Source organism: Rattus norvegicus, chromosome 7 (genome assembly GCF_021556685.1).
Source record: "Rattus norvegicus strain SHRSP/BbbUtx chromosome 7, alternate assembly SHRSP_T2T, whole genome shotgun sequence".
Lineage (NCBI taxonomy): Eukaryota > Metazoa > Chordata > Mammalia > Rodentia > Muridae > Rattus > Rattus norvegicus.
The window spans coordinates 72,586,089-72,605,643 of record NC_141540.1 but is presented as its reverse complement, the minus strand read 5'-3'; the positions used below and the strand labels follow the sequence as shown (position 1 = coordinate 72,605,643).

Below are 19,555 nucleotides of genomic sequence, written 5' to 3'. Positions count from 1 at the left end.
TAGAGGACAATGACAGTTGGAACCAACCCTACCCAAAGACAACGTCCATACCACCAACTGATTCCTCAGGGTAGACCATAGCAGGTGGGGGCCCAACCTTCTCTAGCCACTAGCGCAGTACCACCCTGCTGTGCCTTTATAAGGTCTTGTGCTTACAGCTTCTACACACAAAAGGCAGGGCTGGCTATGCGCTAAGCTGCAGTACTATGGCCCAGGCCACCATGACCAGGTGACCCTGCAACAATAAAAATGAGTGAATGCAGGGTTGGGGATTTAGCTTGGTGGTAGAGCGCTTGCCTAGCAAGCACAATGCCCTAGGTTCGGTCCCCAGCTCCGAAAAAAAAAAGAAAAAAAAAATGAGCAAATGCCTGGACCTTGTGGACCTCAGGGCCTGCAAATGGTTGGGAAACCTTCTGCCCCTTCAGTCCCTAGTGTCTCACCTCCATTAGCTCTGATGCCTAGTGATCAAAGTGGGCAGACATCTTCCCCAGGGCAGCGGTCTTCCCTGAGGCCACAGCACTTGCAGGGGTCCTCTCGACACTAAGAGGCCACTGAGTTCACTTGCCTGCCAACCCCACCTCAACTCCCCAGGCCTGTCTGTTTCTTCAAACGCCATGCTCCAACTCCTTCCTAGGCTCAGCATCAGCTGTGCATCTAACTTCTCTCAGGTCCCCACTGTTGCTCCTACCTCACAAACCCAGGGTTGTTGTACAAAGCCGGAGCTACATCCGTGCCTGGGGGTGCTGTCCTAACCCCAGCCCAGGAACCAGCACCTCTCTCAACCCTCTTCCTCCCCCAGTTCCCAAGCACGGAGACCATACCCTCGCCTGCCTGCCCAATAACAGACCAGCATCTCACCCCCTAGACAAAACCACTTGCTCTTTAATTGCTGTTAAGATTCACACCACCTGCTTTGGAGGTGAGGGGGGTAACCCCTGCCCCCTCTTCACTCCACTGCCCAATTACCTGGTCTTTTGCAAAATATTTTAGCCAGGAAAAAAAAAGACCGGAAACCACTGACACAGACGGCCCAAAGCCGGGCTGAATAAGGGTGGCAGGGCTGGGCCAGAGAAGTCCACACCATCTCCCCCTTTCTGGGGATGGGGCAAGGACCTTGAAACCCTTCCAGCCACTACACACCCTCTCAGCCCCGGCTGGGAGGGAGCAAAGGAGAAACGGACCTGGAGCTGCTCCAGTGAGAGAGGGGCTGGACAGAAAGGATTATGGGGGAGGGGTCCCATTGTAGGGGTGCCCCCTACCCCAGATCACCACGGGCGCTGCACAGTCACAGGTACGCAGTCACAGTCACAGACACAACCCGAGAGCACCCCCATCCCACCCCACCCCTACCCACCCCTGGCTTCCCCTACCCTGAAATGCCCTCCCCTTGCCCCTACCCACCCCATCCCCATGTTGGGGAACAAAGCAATAAATTACAAGGCCCCTCTCTAGTCCCCTCCTGTTCCAATCCTCCTTCCCCTACCCCAAGATTGTAAGGGGAAGGACCCAGGCTCTCGGCTCCCCCTGGCTCTTTAGCTTCCATTCATAGATAGGTAGAGGGGGGATATCTGATTTCCACTCCTCATGGTCCCTTTCACGGAAAGGGTTGGGGACCCCTCCACCTCCATGGGCAGCAGGGGTCCTGCCCCTCGCTGCCCTCCCCCCTCACTGGGCAGTGAGATTAGCATGGAAGGGGTGGGGTCCCCAAATTGGTCCCAAGTCCCAGGGCTAGTCTTCCACATACTAACCCCTCCCTCTGGTGTGGCGTTGCCCCAGGAGCCAGCCTGGGTTTCGGCTCCGGCCACCCGATTGTAGAACGCAGGCAGGACTGGATCTTTTCCCCGCCCCTAGGGGGCACAAGCCAGCAAGTCCAAGCACCTTGGAGCCCATACAGGGAGTGCCCACCTACAAACACCCAGCAGGTAGACCCAGGGCAATCCAAGTAAGGAAGCTGTGAAGTAGGGGCGTGATGAGCTAGGGTCTCCATGCCTCGCTGGGGAGAGGGAGGTGAGTTTGTGTCTCCTGGGAGGCGTGCGGGGCTGTGCCCTCGTGGGGGTAGAAAGTGCTCCCGTGGGACGGGGTGCGGACTGGAGAGGTGAGTGGGTGCATCTGTCCAATGGTCCACCCGGTGTAGTCGTGCCTGGCCCGCGCGGGGGTGAGGGGTGTCTCTCCCGCGGCTGGGCAACTATACCAGCGCGATCGTGGTGTCCACGCGACCCAAGCTGGCAGCACTGCTCCGGCGCCTCGGGCTGGGCGTGGCGGTAATGCTGGGGGTGGTGGCCGCGCTGGGCGTGGTGGCTGTACTGCCGCCCTCTCCCGGACAGCCGTGCTGGAGGAGGATGTCTGCACATAGCTGGCTGCCAGCCTGGCGGGCGTAGAACAATGCTGTGCGGCCCTGCGCATCGCGGGCCGCCACGTCTGCGCCATACTGCAGGAGGAAAAGTCTTGTGACCACGCACCATCCAGGGGACCTCCACCCACACGCTACCCACCCGACATCTCCAAACCCACCTCCAGGCTCCCTTTCCCTACCTCTCCGCTCACGTACCCACAACAGCAGCTGTGTAATAACAACGTGGGCGAGCTCGGCCGCCAAGTGCAGCGGCGAGCGGAGCTGAGGGTCCTCCACGCTGGTGTCCAGCGGCCCATGTCGCGCGTGGGCCAGAAGCAGCAGAACGGCGGCCACGTCCTGGGCCTCCACAGCGGCCCACAGTTGGCGGCCCAGCGGCTCCTCCGTGGTGCCCAGAGGCGCCAGGAACAGCAGCTGTTCGTACTTGGCCCGAATCCACGACTCACGCTCCTCCCTGCAGTACCAGGGGCCAAGGGAAAGAATTGTAAGGGACCTCTAGTCCAGACCTCCGAGAAATCATACACCCTTACGCTGATCCTCGATCCTTACCTCGAAGAGTCCCGCGTGGGCTTGGCACGGCCCCGAGTGTCGCTCTCCCACACGCGATTGGCCGTGTCGTTGCCAATGGCCGTCAGCACCAGGGTCAGCTCCCGCGGCCAGTCATCCAAGTCCAGCGAACGCACTCGAGACAGGTGCGTGCCCAGGTTCCGGTGGATGCCAGAACATTCGATGCAGATGAGTGCGCCCAGATTCAAACTGGCCCACGTGGGGTCTGGGACAGGATGCAACAGTAAGACAGACACCCCACCATTCACGGGACTGCAGCTAACTCCTGGGATCCCACCCCCCAGGTCCCTCAACAGCGCCCTTGCACTCACTGGGGGCTCCACAGTCCACACAGGTCGAGTTTCCCTTTGCGTTGCGGATCGCCTGGATGGCCACGGCTTCACTTTGGCTGTCAGTGCGCAGCTGCAGAGGAGTGAAGTTAATGCTGGCACAGCGGACCTGTGACCCTCCCCCAGCTTCCTGCTTGCCTCCACTCCACCCATAGCGTCCAAACGGTTACCTTGACCTTGCTGCTCTCACAGCATTGCAGACTGGCCAGGATCTGACTCTCAATGGCCTGAACCCAGGCATCCCTCTCCTCGAAGCTGGCTGCCTCAAAGTGCCACGTCTGACCAGTGCTGGACACGATCAGGAACTCAAAGTTTTCCTCTGGGTGGGTGGATGGGAGAGGTCATGAAGGGCAGATTTCAAGCAGGAGGACTTCCCCCAAACCCTTCCTCCCTGATGTCCTTGGAGCCCCTAGGAGGGGGGCAGTGGAAGGAAGGGGGAGCAGAGGGTAGGAAACAGCAGGAAGCCCAAGCACATGCAGGGAGAGGCAGGGCCCCCCACCCCTCTGCACCCCAGCTGAGCACCCCTCCCGGCTCCCACTTGTTACCTGCTTTATAAATATTTCTTAAACTACCAAAGGATTTTAGTTTCCACATTTTGCGCTTGGCTGGTTTCCCGAAGCGAAGAAGATAGAGACAGAATGAAGAGCAAACAGAGAGAGAGAGAGAGAGAGAGAGAGAGAGAGAGAGAGAGAGAGAGAGAGAGAGAGACCAAGAAGAGAAGGAGGCAGATGGAGAGACAGACAGACAGTGACAGAGAGTGCCAGAGACAAAGCAGGACAGACAGATGGGGAGAGAAAGCAGAACTGAAGTCAGTGGCCCCGGAGCAGAGTGGAGCAGAAGCCAAGAGCATGAGAATAGGCAGGTCTGGAAACCGGGTCCAAGCACCCGGAGGAAGGCGGGCCAGGGGGGCAGGCACTGTGACCAGAGAGAAACCTGCTCTCTGTGGGGAAGGGGGTGTCAGAATCTCTGTGAATAGTAGGAAAGGGGGCAAGAGACTGGGATGGGGACCCTGGGGCTCAGAAGGAGCAGAACAGGGATAGGGATTGTTGGGGGTAGGGGGCAGGCTTAGGGATCAGTGATGAAAGGCTCTTGGAGGACCCTGCCATTCATAGGTGAGAATGAGAACAGGGACTGGGGGAGTCAAAAGGGACACTGAGTTCAGGGGCTGCAATACTAGATATGGTGCAGAGGATGGGGCCAGAAGTGTAGATGAGGGCAGGGACTAGGAGTCAGGAAAAGAACGGGCTGGGAACGGGACAGACAAGATCTGGTTGGTGTTCATCCATTCTCCCACACAGTTATGTGAGAGGTAACTCAAGCACTCAGCTCAGGACTTATCCTGCTCTGCAGGAGCTAGGTCAGGGGTTCGGGGACAGGGGAGGAGGGTTCAGAGTGGGAGTGGAACTATCCATCACAGCCTCACCTTCAGCCTGCACAGCTGAGCCTTCAGTCTTAGATGGTGTGGACAATTTCTTCCTCCTCTGCTTCTTCACCATGGGAGAAGGTGGGGGTTCCCGACTCAGGGGACTCAGGTCTCCAGATGGGGTACAGTCTTAGGGAGGGGGACACAGTGACTCAGTTGCCCTTCCATAGACTCCCTTATAGCTTGTATCCTGCCCTGAACTAACTGGGATTTTAGGGTATCCCTCCTCAGCTGTCCCTGTCCAAGAGGCCCCCCTGGATCATCCCTGCGGAGGCGGGCAGGTGAATGAGCACTTCAAAGTCAGATCTGACCTCAGCTCTTAAGCCTGCAACACATTAGTCTCCAGACCTTAGGCAAGTTAATCTTCCGAGCCTCAGTTTTTCATTCCTAAAACATGGAGAGTAATCTTGACCTGATACATTGTTGCAAGGAACATTTATTACAGTGTTACTTCCTGTTTATGTATATGTGCATATTATATATACATATATAATTTATAGATATAATTTCCAAACATTTCAAACACTGATGGCTGACTATGTGCTGGCCAAAGTCCTCAATTTGTAAATTAAACCTTAAGGCAGTGGTTCTCACCCTTCCTAATGCTGAGACCCTTTAATACCCATGTGGCGGCCCCCAACCACAAAATTATTTTTGTTGCTACTTTATAACTGCAATTTTGCTACTGTCATGAATCGTAACATAAACATTTTTGGAGATAGAGGTTTGCCCAAGAGGATGAGACCCACGGGTTAAGAACCAGTGCCTTAGAAACACTTCCTGTAGGATAGAAACCAAAGTGGGAACAGATGGAGTAACTTGCCCAGGGAAGTCAAATCAGGAACCTGAGCTCAGGCAGGCAGACTCACTTCCATGAGATGGGGCATTTGAGCTTGGTGCCACTCACCCAGCAGACATTCCTGTGCTCCCTCGCTAAACCTCCATCTCATGTCAATCCTCCCACCCCCACCCACATCCCATTTGGATCTGGAAGCCAGTAGATGAAGAGTGATCACACTGACCGGTGCTAAGGGCACGGGCCAAATTCCGGTCTGGCTTCAACAGGTGCTTGGATGTTTGGTCTGTTGGGAGCTGCAGGGAGCTGGGGCTGGGACTGGGGCTTGGCATTGGAGTTGAGGCTTCTGTCGGGAGGAGATGGAGAGGAGCTGTCAGTGAACAGATCTCCATGGCCTCTCTCTTGTACGGTACCTCTCAGCCTCACCCCATACAGCAAGTATAGTTCCAACTCCTCCCTCTCCCCACCTTTCTCTTCTGTCCCTACCCCCTTGTCCTGAGCTCCACTTACCAGGGCCTTCACCCATCTGGACAGTGCTCATATCCTTGACCAACCCATTGATGCTGGCTGAGGGGCCGAAAGCAGAGATAGCCCTTGGGGGCCGCTTGCCTGGGACTTTGACTGTTGTTCGTAACAAGTCCATCTCTTTGCCGTGTGTACTGTGGATGTAATCCTGTAGAGGTACAGGGTTGCTGTGTGGGTCTCGGGCCTTTCGGAGTACTGAACATTAGTTAGTTATATAGGATAGAGAAAACCTGTGAGCTGATGGGGTTGGCAAGAGCATGTAGGGAGTGGGCCTGTCAGATTTGGCAAGAAAACATTCCCTGAATGGCAGGCCAGCGACAGGCTCACCCTTGGTAGTCTCCCACCAGACTACGATGAGGGCAATGAATCCACCTTCCCAGGATCGACAGGTGTGGGCTCTAAACCTGCTTCACACACTTAAGAGGACTGAACTAAAGCTTCCCAGAACAGATTCGAAGACTAGTCACGGACACATAAAGAACTACATGGACTCAGGGTTTCCCAGTGTGACCGTCTCCACTACTCACATTAATGCTAGGGTGGTAGAGCAGAAAGCCATTGCTGGACAAGGTCACGTATTTCTTCTTCCACTCTTTGTTCAAGGAATTGCCACTTCGCTTTAGCAGGAAACTCTGGGTAACAGGACGGAAGACGTGTTGGGGAAAAGCCAGCAAAGAACAGCTCCTGTGAACCTTTCTTCAGCTCCCGAACCTTTTACCTGTTTAATGGGGATGGCTCGCCCACTCCCTGTTGTCTCGCCCCGACTGTCTAAGCTCCGTTTCTCAGAATCACTGCCTCGACGGTTCTGGAATGGTAACTGGAATTAGCCAGAGGATGGGAGGACATAACAATGGGAGGAGAGTGAGGAGGGAGAGCCCAACAGAGAGGTCTGCGGCTAAGGATGACGGGCAGGCAATGGGACAGAAGGAAAAGGGGGTCACAACAGGAAGAAGAGAAAAGGGGTTGGCATGGCCAATACCGCAAAAAGGCTGGTCCGCCGCTTGGCTGCTCGATGTAAGGACCCTGGGGTGCTCAACCCAGCCACCGCAGCTGCCTCAGCCCGGAGCTCCCGGTGTCCAACATTGGGTGAAGATGGGAGGGAAGAAGAGTAGTCGCTAGTGTGGCCCCCATTACTAGCCTGGAGGCATATGGAGGAGTCAGCAGTTAACATCCGTGCCCACCAAGCTGACATTATTGTCTACCATCACCGTTACATCATTACTCATTCCTGCTGACATCATTCCTATTCATTTGCACTGCCATCAGCAACACAAATCCACCCCCCGCGCCAGCACTATCACACTGCTTTAAGTTTTGTATGTTTGACCTCCTGAGTCCCATGCCAGGCAAGAGTGCAGCTATCTGAGGAGGGAAGCTGACTTGCTCAGAGACTCTGTAAGTCGTACGTACTTCAAGTCCAGCTGATTTCCAGTTTGATATTTCTTTCTTGGTTTTGGTTTTTCAAGACAACATTTCTCTGTCTAACCCTGGCTATCTTGGAACTTACTCTATAGACCAGGCTGGCCTTGAACTCAGACCTGCCTGCCTCTGCCTCCCAAGTGCTGGGATCAAAGGCGTGTGCCACCACCTCCCGGCCTCAATATTACTTTCTAATCCCCCCAAACCCATTTCTTCACTTCTTCCGAGTCAGTCTCAGACACCCAACTCACCTGCCCAGCTACAGGAGTAGAAGCAGCTGAATGGCTCGGTGAGCTGGGCAGGGACTTGCAAGCCGCCAGGAGTTGCTGCTGTTTGCGCAAGGTCACCACCTTCTGGGCCACTGAAGGGAAGGGGAATTGGAGGAGTCATGAGCTGGACAGATACCCATGGTCCCCTCTGAGACGTACAGGCCGTAAAAGAGCCTGGACTTCCTTATCGCTAGAGTCTCTGTGCTCCCTATGTCTAGATTCTCCAGCCAGAAAGCATCTTTAAATTAATACATCTCTCCATAGGTTCCCAAACCCCTCCTTCCTCCCAGAGGCCAATGTCCTGTCACTGGGAAACACAGAACTGGATACTGAGTCTCTGGGATATCTCAGGCTCTCTTGATTTCCACTGGTGCATGCTGGGAACTACCATACTCACCCTCCTGGAAGACCCGGTCCACATTGAGCCCATAGGTTGCACAGGTCTCATAGTAGCTGCAGCGCTTCATGTCGGTACACAATGCCCGGGCTCGAGCATCACCCACCACTCGAGGGGACGATGCGCTGATCCTGTCTGGGGGGATAGGAAAGGGGCAGGACTGGCGAGGTACCCTTCCTTTGATGCTCATGATTCCCTCTGCCACGTGTGTGGAGCCCAGGCTAGACCTCCTAGAGCTAGCGTGGGAGAACATCTGTCCTCAGGTGGATGGTTAATGTCCAAGCAGGTTTGTGAGTTCTGGGCCAGCCCAAGTTAAGTGGTCTCTGTCTCTGTCTTTTGGTTTGTGTCTGTCTGTCTGTGTATGTGTGTGTTTGTTTGTGTGTATGTGTCTGTCTGTCCTCCCTGTGTGTGGTGTGTGTCTGTGTGCGTGTTTGTGTCCTTCTGTTTGTGTGTGTGTGTGTCTTTCCCCCCAGTGTGTGTGTCTGTTTGTGTGTATGTGTATATCTGCCTGTCTGTCCCCCCAGTGTGTGTCTGTGTGTACGTGTACATCTGTCTGTCTGTCTCCATCCCCTGTATGTGGTGTGTGTGTGTGTGTGTGTGTGTGTGTGTGTTTGTATGTCTCTGTGTGTATGTGTGTGTTTCCAGGCCAAACTCCAGAGGTTGAGTTGGGTTTTCTGACAATGGCTGAGACTCACAGGTGACAAACATCTTGAACTTGAGGGAGGACACCTGGCCCAGGAACAAGGGGAGAGGTGACTGCCTATAGATAACAGGAGGCTGCTCATTTTCCTGTCAGAAACCAGGAGGCAAGAGACATGTGGAGGCCCGCACCTGCAGCGACAGCATGTGCAGTAACACAGAGTGTCCTACCAACTGGGCAGGGCTGGTGGTGACAGCCTAAGCGCTTCTGAGGCACTACTAGGAGAACTCAAAACTTTCCTGTCCATCTGGGTTCCTCAGTATTTCCTTGTTTGCAGAGAAATTTCTTTTAAACGGTGTCAACCTGACCCAGCCGAAGGGAAAGGCTTTCTATCCACACTAGGATTTGACATTTTCTGTGTGTCTCATGGTGGTGGCGTCAGAAATGGCAATGTGAACACAGGATAGGTGACATTTCCAGAGCGGAACAGTGACGGCCATTACACTGTTCTGCCCTCCCAGACTGTCCTCTCCTCTCTGCTCAGACCTTGGGAAGTTTGTTTGTTCATTATTTCCTTATTTGGACATCAGGCTCCCTCTAGAGGGATGCTGGAATCTAAATAGGCAGCCAGGCACCTTTCAAATTATCAACCATGGTGGGTAATACTTATCTACCCTTTGCCCTCTGAAACAGGGCTTCCACATTCTCTCCTTACCTTGGGTCCCAACCAGGGCAAGGGCCAGACCTCCTCGTCCCTCCCCCCGGAGGGAGATCAGCTGCCCATGGAGATGGCTCACAGCCTGGAAGCTGCTCTCATCCTCCAGGCTGAAGACGAAGATCACAGCATCTGCCCAGCCTGAGAACTTGCAGGGACAAGAAGGCAAACAGAGGTCATACAGGCCCACTCCTTCTGGGTACCATTCCGAGGGTCTCTGAGCAAGTCAGTACTGACCCTACCTAGCCCGCCTGCTAGCATCACCGGCTCTGTGCCTCACCTTGGCATCCGGTGCCCCTGCTTCCTCTCGGATCAGCACCAGATGGGTCTGCCCATCCACCAGCATCTCCTTCTTGTACTGCTCACCTGCCCAGAAGAAGTTTAATGGGTCAGAGGGCAGGTCACTAGACCTTCCCAGTCCCTAAACTTTAGATCTTGAGCCTTGAGGGCCATCGTGGTACCTGGCTAGGCACTGGCCCCAGCCTTAGCTTACTGTGGTGCCAGAGGACTTACTCTCAGGCTTCTCCAGCACCTGGTATGAACCCGTGAGGAATCTGTGGATGAGGGATGACTTCCCACTCCTGACATCACCCAGCACACCCTAAAGGAGAGACGTGACATAGAGACAGTAGGAGTTACCAAAAGACAAGATGCTGGGTCTGTTCATGCCAGAGAGCCTTCAGGGACTGGGCAGTGTCAAGCCATCAGACAAGGACCTACAGGGCTTCCAGTCAGCTGGGGACAGTGGGGCATGACATATAAGAAATGGTCTCAAGGCCAAAGCAGACCACAAACTGAGCAATGCCCGTGTGTGTGTGTGTGTGTGTGTGTGTGTGTGTGTGTGTGTTAAGCGTGTTTGTGTAGCATGGCACAGGTCTAGGCGTTAACTACAAGTTTTACCCAGTTCTAGGCAATGGAACACCAAAAGGGTTTTGTATGTTTGTTTTGTTAGCTAGAAAGGAGAAGCTGGAGCAAATGGAAAGTGACCAGAGAAGCTGTGGGTGAGTATGGAGCAGCTTTCTCACTGCTCTGATGCTAAACTCAAGAGTTCCTGGTTTCAGAGAGGAGCTAGGCGAAGCGAGAGGGAATTAAGAGTTCCTGTGAGGGGTTGGGGATTTAGCTCAGTGGTAGAGTGCTTGCCTAGCAAGCACAAGGCCCTGGGTTCGGTCCCCAGCTCCGAAAAAAAAAAAGAAAAAAAAATAGAAAAGAGTTCCTGTGAGAGGTAAACTTTCCCCCGCAAGCCAAGAGACCGGCTACCTACCAGGCGCAGTTCGGGAATTGATCGGCTCAAAGTCCATTCCTGACTATTGACCACAGCCTCTGGAAAGGTAAAGAAAACTACAGTAAGAAGGGAGAGTCTGGCGTAGGAGGACTCCTAGCCCTCAGTCACTCTCTTTTCTGAGGAGCTCACCTAACCCTGAGGACCCTGCCTGCAGTGGCTCAGGTCTGAGTGGTCCCCAGTCCTCCCATCCCAGCCGCTCTCCCCACAGCTGTTGCCACCGCTCAGTGGTTGCTTAGCAACAGAGCTAGCAAGACAAAAATACTTCAGTTGGCATCTCCCTTGAACTCATCCCCAAACGTGGGTCCTTGCCCCAAACCCGACCAGGACTTTACTAGCAATGATTTCCCTACACTACAGAGAATAGAGCCCCCCCCCCCAACATTCTTGGAGCAGATTCAAGAGGAAAGGCCTGGGTCCTAGAATGGAATGGGTCTTTTTACACCTCCATTTCACAGAAGATAGGTGAAGACTTTCCTGCCCTTTTTCAAGGTCAGTGGTACAGGTAGTTCTAACCCCTGTCCATCGCCCAAGGGGGACAAAACTTGGGATTTCCTCTGCCTAGACCTCCACGGCCTCCGAAAGAACGGTGGGGTAAAGCTCCATCCCCAAGCAGAGAGAAACCACAGGCCTGGGGAGAAAAGATTCTCCTTGCGCCCGCCGGGTCCAGCCCCCGCGCCTGACACTGGCCGGACGTTCCCGGGGCGCCGCAGCTGCGGCGGGAACTCGGGGATCCGGAGCCATCTGCTCCCACCCGCTCAGAAGCCAAACCCCCGGGGCCGCCCCCGCTTCCAGACCCGCCTCCCCTCCGGGGAATGTGAGCCGAACCGAGTCGTCGGTCGCACCCCCACCCCCAATGCGCCTCTCTTTACCAGTTAGAAAATAATAATAAAGGCACCCTCGGGAGGAAAATTAAATAAATAAAGCGACCTCCTTGTATGGCCTCCCAAGTCTCCCGGGATAAGAATTGTCTTAGCAGCAGTTCCGCCCCCTGCCTCACTCCGGGGTCAGTCCCGGGCGGGTCTCGACGCCGCTGTGGGGCGGGGGTGGGTAGTGCGGGAAGCCAGGCTTCCTATCTGCCCCCTCTCAGTTCACATTTAAATCCGCACGTTCCAGCCCCCGCTCACTCAAGAACCGCCCAATCCACCATCAGTTCATGGAAAAGCCACCACCTCGCTCTCAAACCAGGAGAGCTGTCTCTGGCGAGGAGCTGCCTGCAAGGTCACTGCCACACCACCTGTGCCAGTTACTCAGGGGGAAACTGAGGCTTCCACATCCCCTGCCCCTCCAGCGTCCCTCTAACAACAAGCAAAGCCCCTATCGCCTTGTTTGTAGAATCCAACCAGGGCTGGGATTGGGGCCTGAGGCTTCTGTAGGAGGATTTCCTACAGTTGGCATCAACAAGGCCCTCATTTCCCGGGAAGCACAAGCTCGCTCGGAAAACACCCATCTCAGTCTCTACTGGCTTCAGGACCTCTTCCTATCCTTGGCCCCATCCCTTGGTAGAGGAGCTTGGCTCCTCCATCCACCCTAGAGGAACGCCTCCCTCATTCTTGCAGTGTCCCTCCATCCCAAGTAAGCATCCAGGTGTCTCAGGCCCTGACCCTTCCTACTCACTAGGGGAGGCGCGTAGCTCTGCGCCCAGCAGCTCCCTGGACCCGCTGCTGGAAGACAAGCCTTGGGGTCCGGGAAGGGGCCCGGGACCGGGAGGCCCTCCTGTGCTCTTGGTGAAGATACCGCTGATAAACTTGAGCATCTTGCGGTCACGAGTGGACGCTCGGCCGCCCTCCCGGCCCCTTTTTAGCCCCGGAGCTGGTGGCTCCAGAGTGATAGGGGGTGCAGGCCCGAGGGGCTGCGTGGAGGCGGCAGTGACAGAAGTAGCTGGAACTGGGATTGCTGGCACGGTGAGCGGAGGAGAACCGGCACTGGGTCCTGGGTGCAAGTCACTATTGTCCAAGGTCTTACTCTTGCCTTTCCGAGGGGACAATTTTCCTCTCGCTCCAGCCCCAGCACCGACCCCACCAGAGGTCGTGACTGCAGCGCTCCCTCCCCCGCCGGCCGCAACGGCAGAGGCTCCAGTCCCGGCGGTGCTCTTTGACCCCTTGACCCTGGGTTTGCCCTCGCTTTCGGGCCATGACAGGCGGCTACCCGCGCCCTTGCCCCCGCCGGCTTTGGCTCCACTAGTGGTCACGGTCTTGAAAGGCTTGGGAGCTGGCGGAGGAGGCGCCACCTTGAGCCTTCGGCTACCGGTGCCAGGATGCGGGGAGGACGAGCCCGGGACGCCGCCACCCGTCCGGCCTTCAGGTTCCGGACCCCCCCAGCTCGGGCTGCTGAGTAGAGGGCGCCGAGAGGAAGAGGGGGCGCCCCCCGGCTTGGAGTCCGGGCTCAGCCCCCCGGAGAGCGGGGGTCCCGGAGGGGCGGCCCAGAGGGACAGTCGGCGGCCCGGAGCCGGGGAGACCGGGCGAGCCGGACTGGCCGGAGCCGGGGACAGCGCGGGGGGCTCCGCGCCCCCGGCGCCCGCGCTGCTGGTACTGATCCACAGCGCATCCTGCCGGTGGAAGAGACGCTCGTGCCGCTTCTTGCCGGGTTCCTCCGCGCCTCGGGGGCTGCCAGGATCTCGGGGCTCCGAGCCTCTGGCCCCAGGGGCGCCGACCGCAGCTGCAGACGGAGAAGGCGGCGGCGGAGGTACCGACTCGAGCTTGACCAGGGTCAGCGAGATGAGGTAGGTCGTTGTCCGGCGCTGAAGCGCGCCCGCGCCCCGGCTCATGGGGCCCGGAGACCCCCGAGCTGGGGAGGGGAGGGGACTCCCCGGGTCTGCCTCAGGGGGGCCCAGCCATGGGGCCGCCCTGCTCGCTGCCCCCAGCCCCCGGACCCCTCTGAGCCCCCGGCCCGGCTCCGCTGTCGCCGCCGCCTCCGCCGCCTCCTCTTGCGCCCCCCTCCCATCACATGGGGCGCCCCCTCCCCATGCTCCCCGCCCTGCGCCCCCACCCCCTTGGAGCCCCGGGACCTTGGTGCTGCTCCAGGGAGGCGCGCCGGATCGTGCACCCGGGTCTGGGTGGGGGCGTTGAGATGGGCGGAGGAGGGTGGGGAGGACAGTAGTGGGGGCAAATGGGGATGAAGGAAAAGGGGTAGAAAAGGGGACAGAGGACTGGAGGAGAAGCTCGGGTGAGGGGAAGGCAGGGGCGGGAATGCGGACTCAATGGACAGAGGCCGCGGATGCAGTGGGAAAGGGGGGTCTTGGGGTAATGAGACTAGTGGGGCTGTCTGTGCGGGGGATTCGCAGGAGCACGGGGAGGATGCTAGGGATGGAGATATTGGAGGCAGTGGGGGAGGAAAGAGGGAACGGGAGGGGGTAGGAACCCACGGGTCTGGGGTCTGGGAGGGGAGGGGCGTGGATCCTGGAGAAGAGTCGCGGGGGGGGGGAAGTTCGCCCGGGATCGGCTCGGTCCGGATGCGCGTTGTGTCCGGGCGCTCCCCTCACATTGAGGAGGAGGCGGCCCGCGGGCCCCCCCACCCCATCTCTCCTCCCCCCCCACCACCATCAGCACCGCTGTCTGCTAGGGCGGTACAAAATCCAGGACTGGATTTCCCTCCCAAAACCTGGACTGGATTTTCTGGGACTTGGAATTACCTCCAACAACTACCTAGCCCCCTCATTTCTCACACCAAGGTTAGGGAACACGAATGTAGACTATATAGCATTTAGGGACGAAGGTAAAAACAGAACTATTGGCTAGACAGGTATAGGGAACAGAGAGAACTCTTGGTCCCAGTCAATTCTGGGGAAGCTGAAATGGGATATCCTTTTCTGGGCCTTTCCCTTTCCCTTCTCAGGGTACCTGGATGAGTCTCCTTTCTCATCACCCAGCTCCCTCTCCTACCCCGCTCCCACCCCACTCCCACCCCATACTGAATACTTGCACTGCGCCTTGAACTCATTGTCCCAAAGTGAACTTGGAAAGTGTCCCCAGGGATGGGGACAAACAAGGAACTTAGAAGGGTAGGAAGGGAGGAGGGGTTGCCTCTGGAGGGGAGAGGCTTGAGGGCTTCTGAGCCCAATCTGCAGCATGAGTCAAAGGCCCAGCTCAAGGTGGAAGAAATACATCTACCGACTGACACCCCCCTTATTCCAAAATGCATCTAGTCTCCATAGCAACCGTAGCTCCAAGAGTGCCTCCGAAGCAGCAGCGGGGATAAGCGGAGAGGAGGGATCAGTGTGTAGGATGGGTGGGAGACCAATCAGGGGATGCTGGTTAGTGAAGGCCCTACTCTCACACCTGGATACCCACCTGCGGGGGGGATTTTGCTCCTTGGACACAAGGGACCCCCTCAGCTGAGCCAGCGGGAGCCCGCCTTTTAGGTGTTTCCATTCAATGTCCTGAGGTCTATGTAGCCTGGTTCATACAGCAGGTGTGTGTGTGGGGGGGGGGGTGAATGGACACCATTTGTTCTGTGTCCCCACCCCTTCGGGGGCTTTGGAGTTCAAGGCTTTTCCTCCAGAGGGGCAGAGAAATAAGAGCAGTTAAGCTCGTGCAGAAGAGAGACTGAGACCCCATGGAGGGAGGAGGGAGGGCTGGAAGGAAGAAGATCTTGAAGCCTTGGAGACCCCTGCCCGGGATCTGAGAGTCTCAGCGGCGGTACTTTGATTTGGCGTCCCACCCTCTTGACGCAGCCCAGACTATAATAAGTGCTGCCGTGGGCGGCTCTTGGAGGCAGGAGCCAGCACCGTGTTCTTCGGCCTGGTAGGGGGTAAGGGTTGGGGGCTGAACCAGGGTGCGGGGAGTCCTTTGTTCTACAGAGACCCATATCCACTCTCTCCCATATCCTGTGTTTGAAGTCAGTGGTTTCTTAGGGTTCGCCCATCAAACATCCTCAGGGCAGATGACCCACCCTAATTTTTCATGAAGGAGACAATTTCATTAAACCGGAATTGTTAGCTTTCTAGTGTTTGGGGGTGGAGTGGTCTCAGTTTTCCTTCATATTTAGTGTGAACAGAATTCTGTCTGGAACAAATTACTTAGGAAGAGCACAGCTTTGCCAGGTGAGGTAGTGCACTCTTTTGAGGAAGCTGAGGCAGGAGGCTAGCTGAAAGTTTAAGGCCAGCCTGAGCCACACAGCTAGTCCAAGGGTAGCCTGAGGTAGACAGCAGGACCTAAATTCAGACTCAAAACAACAACAACAAAAAAACAACAACAACAAAAAACAGTGTTGGATTGGGGTTGTGGAGTGGTGGAACCTGGAGTGGTAGGAGGCCTGGAGGCCTTAGGTTTTGTCCCCAGCAACACACACCACACACAAAGAGATGGAGAAAGGTCTAGCAGCCTCCACTCTCTCCTTCCTTCCTTCCTTCCTTCCTTCCTTCCTTCCTTCCTTCCTTCCTTCCTTCCTTCCTTCGATAGCGGCTCAGTATGTAATGTAGCTGAGTCTAGGACTTGCTGTGTAACCGAGGCTGCTCTAGAACCCTCAGTTCTGCTCCATCTCCATCGTAAGTTGAGAGACTGTGGTGCCAGGGTTACTGAGATGCCTCCCCCCAATCACATTAGCTCTCTCCCCCTTTCTAGGACTAAGAGAATTTCTTTGCCTGGTCCCAACACCATGCTATTTCAGACAAAGGTGGAATCTAGAGCTTTTCCCCTAGACAGTTCTGTGAACCAGCTCGGCTAGGTCTCCTTTTCCCATCATTGTGGATATCAGGGAAGATGCAAGTGTATTTCCTGTCAGAGGCTTGTGTTTAGGAGCTGAAAGAGATGCTAGCTTCAGAAGAGTAATGAGAAGGCAGAGGCATGGAAACTATCCCACTAAAAACCTAAACCAACCAATCCTGTCTCTAAATTGTGCCCTGGTGTCAGAAGGTGTCCTGGATAGAAAGTGTTTGTTTGTTTGTTTGTTTGTTTGTTTGTTTGTTTGTTTTTTGGACACTCACTTCCCAAAGAAGTAGCTGAGAACAGATAACTGGAATGATCAGGGTCTGACAGAGAATGGGCTTCCTTCTCCCTGATGCAATTCACAAGCAAAGAAGCCTGCTTTTGTGATTTGTTGGGAATCCAGAAATGGATGGAATATAACAGCCCCCCAGTTCCTCAGTGCTGGGCGTCCTGGATGGAGAACAGACTTGCCAGGGCCCCAGCACAGGATCCAAGGCTACAGTGGGCAGGAGGATGTGGTGGATGCTGTTGCCATGACAGCACTTCCTCCCAGTGTTGTCATCAGCTACTCTAATGGCACTAAGGAGGTAGAACGGAAGGAACTCGAGGGGAAGACGAGAAGGGGAGGCAGAAGACGAGGGGACTGAGGCAAGTCCTGGGGACCTCGCTGCACCACGACTACAGCTGTATGAAGTGTGGAGTTTTAAGGGTTAGTGTGTCTGGGAACCTGACATCCTTTGTGGTGTACCACCCTCCCCCTCTGCGTGTGTGTGTGTGTGTGTGTGTGTGTGTGTGTGTGTGTGTGTGTGTTTCTCTACAGCTGGAGAACAAGAGGTCACTGATCTTTAGTGGGTCCTGGGAATGGACACATTATTGAGTCCCAGAACCTTCTGCCCCGACGGCTTCCTGTTCGGGACTCCTTAGACAGGAACTCTATCGAGTCTGTTACACTCTGTCTCCCCAGTGTGTATCCACTCTCTAGTGCCAAGAAGGTCCGTTCCACAGGGACCCATGTTTTGTTCAGAGTGGGTTTTTGGAAAGAGGAATAATAACACACCCCGTGTCTTTTCCCATCTCCCCTGATGTCTTCTTCCCAGTTCCCAGCTCCATCTCAAGAACTAGGAAGTCGATGCCTAAACGACCAGAAACTATGTTAAGACACAGCTAAGCGTTTCTGTATCCCGGACTGGTCCCTAAAGCAGCCGAGTTAGGGACCGGTGCATCTCTTACCTCGTATGCTGTCCAGTGAGGCCTGGATGCCAGCTCGGAGTTCAGGGTCACCCACTCTCTCTGCCAGCTTCCTGAGTCGGCTTAGAGCTTGCTTGGCCACCTCATGTCGCCTGACTTCTGCTCTTACTGTGACTATAGCCAACTGCCTCTGGGCATGCATGTTGCGCAGTCTTGCCTTGCCAGATTACCAACTGCCTCTGGCTCTGACGCCCATGACCCCACAGCTCCCAAACTTCAGAAGGCCCCTTCTGCTGTGCCCCAGAACTCCTCAACCCTGCCCGCCCTTCCGTCTGTCGGCCTCACTTCCTGACTGGTGAGCTTCAAACCCACAACCCACACGGTACTACCTCTTACACCTCCTGCCCCCTCTAGCGTTGACCCTTCAGCTCTGACAGCTGACAGCCGGGCCGCAGTTATGATTGCTCAGTCAGGTGAGGGGAGCAGCCTTAATGAGTGAGACCTCAGTGGGGGGCAGCTGATTAAGATGGGTGTGGGTTCTGGAGAATGTGGCCAGTAGAATTTCTTGGCGATTCGCAAATTTGTCTTAGAAAAACACAGAAATCCACATGTATTTGGTCCGTCTCCACAGAGGCCTGCATGTGCTAGAGAAATAGCTTAGCCATTAAACCTAGGGCTCACAGTTCTAAGCATCAAGAGTTTAGGCTCCAGTTACCTGTCTCTCTACACATTCCTTTTTTCTTTTTTCTTTTCTTTATTTTGTTTTTTTTCAGCTATTTATTTATTTATTTATTTGGAGATTTTATGTATTTCCATTTCAGATGTTATCCCCTTTCCTGGTTCCCCCCTCTCCTGGTTCCCCCCTCTCCTATTCCTGGCTCCCCTGCTTGTATTAAGATGCTCCCCCTGCGGTTGGAGATTTAGCTCAGTGGTAGAGCGCTTGCCTAGCAAGCGCAAGGCCCTGGGTTCGGTCCCCAGCTCCGGAGGAAAAAAATGTTCCCCCTCCCATCCACCCACTCCCACCTCATCATCCTGGCATTCCCCTACACCAGGGAAACAAGCCTCACAGGATCAAGGGCTTCTCCTCCTTTTGATACCAGACAATGCCATCCTCTGCTACATATGTGGTTGGAACCATGGGTCCCTCCATGTGTATTCTTGGGATGGTGATTTAGTCCCTGGGAGCTCTGGGGGTCTGGTTGGTTGATATCGTTGTTCTTCCTATGGGGTTGCAAACCCCTTCAGCTCCTTCAGTCCTTTCTCTAACTCCTCCATTGGGGTCCCTGTACTCAGTCCTATGGTTAGCTGCAAGCATTCTCATCTGTATCAGTAGGGCTCTGGCAGAGCCTCTCTGGGAGGCTCTGTCAGCAAGCATTTCTTGGCATCAGCAATAGTGACTGGGTTTGGTGGCTGCACATGGGATGGATCCCTAGGTGGGGCAGTCTCTGCATGGCCCTTCCTTCAGACTCTGCTCCGATTTTTGTCCTCGTATTTCCTGTGTTCTCTTGTATTTCTAAAGACTTCCCTTAGTCTGTCTCTAACTATAACCATCTCCTGTTTAAAAGACCTGAGGGGGGAATGGGTTATAGGGGAGAAAATAACCTATAACCCAATAAAACTATGTGCTCCAAGTTCAGTTTCTATCACAGTAATTAGCATGTGTGTAACATTTAATCATTTACAACATACTTTCATATATATCCACGACAAGCCCAAAGGGTAGGATAGGATAATTTGTCACTCTTGTGCAGAAATGGAAACCATTGCTCAGAAAGGTCCATAGCAGGTGAACAAAGATCTAATTATACTTGGGATCTGATACACACACAAGTGAGGCACTTGCCAGCTCATAACTCTGTATCATTGTTCTGCCCTTGATTCATGACCTGAAGTAGAAAAAGAATGAGTAATTGAAGGAGAAAACGGAGACAAGCAAGTTTGGGGTCATGGGTAATGGGTAGTTTGGCCCAGTTAGTATTATTTTTGGCATGTGTATGTGTGCGTGGTGTTCAC

At 55.0% G+C, this 19,555-nt stretch overlaps 1 protein-coding gene across 4 annotated transcripts; it reads right to left on the bottom strand.

Annotated features, from left to right (window-relative positions):
- Positions 1 to 862: 862 nt before the first annotated feature.
- Positions 863 to 17,912, bottom strand: Agap2 (ArfGAP with GTPase domain, ankyrin repeat and PH domain 2). Of its 4 annotated transcripts, none has more exons than XM_087558966.1 (19): positions 17,585 to 17,899; positions 10,692 to 10,750; positions 9,944 to 10,031; positions 9,711 to 9,796; positions 9,431 to 9,578; positions 8,076 to 8,210; positions 7,661 to 7,770; positions 6,970 to 7,128; positions 6,709 to 6,795; positions 6,518 to 6,622; positions 5,976 to 6,138; positions 5,692 to 5,811; positions 4,670 to 4,798; positions 3,792 to 3,851; positions 3,417 to 3,565; positions 3,229 to 3,319; positions 2,900 to 3,122; positions 2,549 to 2,804; positions 863 to 2,428 (listed from the first exon to the last, which is right to left on the bottom strand). In XM_087558966.1, exons 1-19 carry the CDS (start codon positions 17,742 to 17,744, stop codon positions 2,186 to 2,188), a joined length of 2,571 nt encoding a protein of 856 aa, XP_087415092.1. In that variant the 5' UTR covers positions 17,745 to 17,899; the 3' UTR covers positions 863 to 2,185. The 4 variants fall into 4 exon arrangements, with proteins under 4 accessions (XP_087415092.1, NP_075415.2, XP_087415093.1 ...); NM_023026.2 differs by lacking the exon at positions 17,585 to 17,899 and adding an exon at positions 12,327 to 13,476; XM_087558967.1 differs by lacking the exon at positions 3,792 to 3,851 and having other exon boundaries at positions 17,585 to 17,912.
- Positions 17,913 to 19,555: the final 1,643 nt, after the last annotated feature.

Bases quoted from the DNA above. Each gene is read 5' to 3' on its own strand.
- Agap2 (NM_023026.2), bottom strand. From the start codon at position 13,476: ATGAGCCGGGGCGCGGGCGCGCTTCAGCGCCGGACAACGACCTACCTC. The intron at 9,797-9,943 runs GTAAGTCCTCTG...TCTTCTGGGCAG, and splicing joins GGTGCTGGAGAAGCCTGAGA to GTGAGCAGTACAAGAAGGAG. The intron at 5,812-5,975 runs GTAAGTGGAGCT...TCCTCCCGACAG, and splicing joins CCAGATGGGTGAAGGCCCTG to AAGCCTCAACTCCAATGCCA.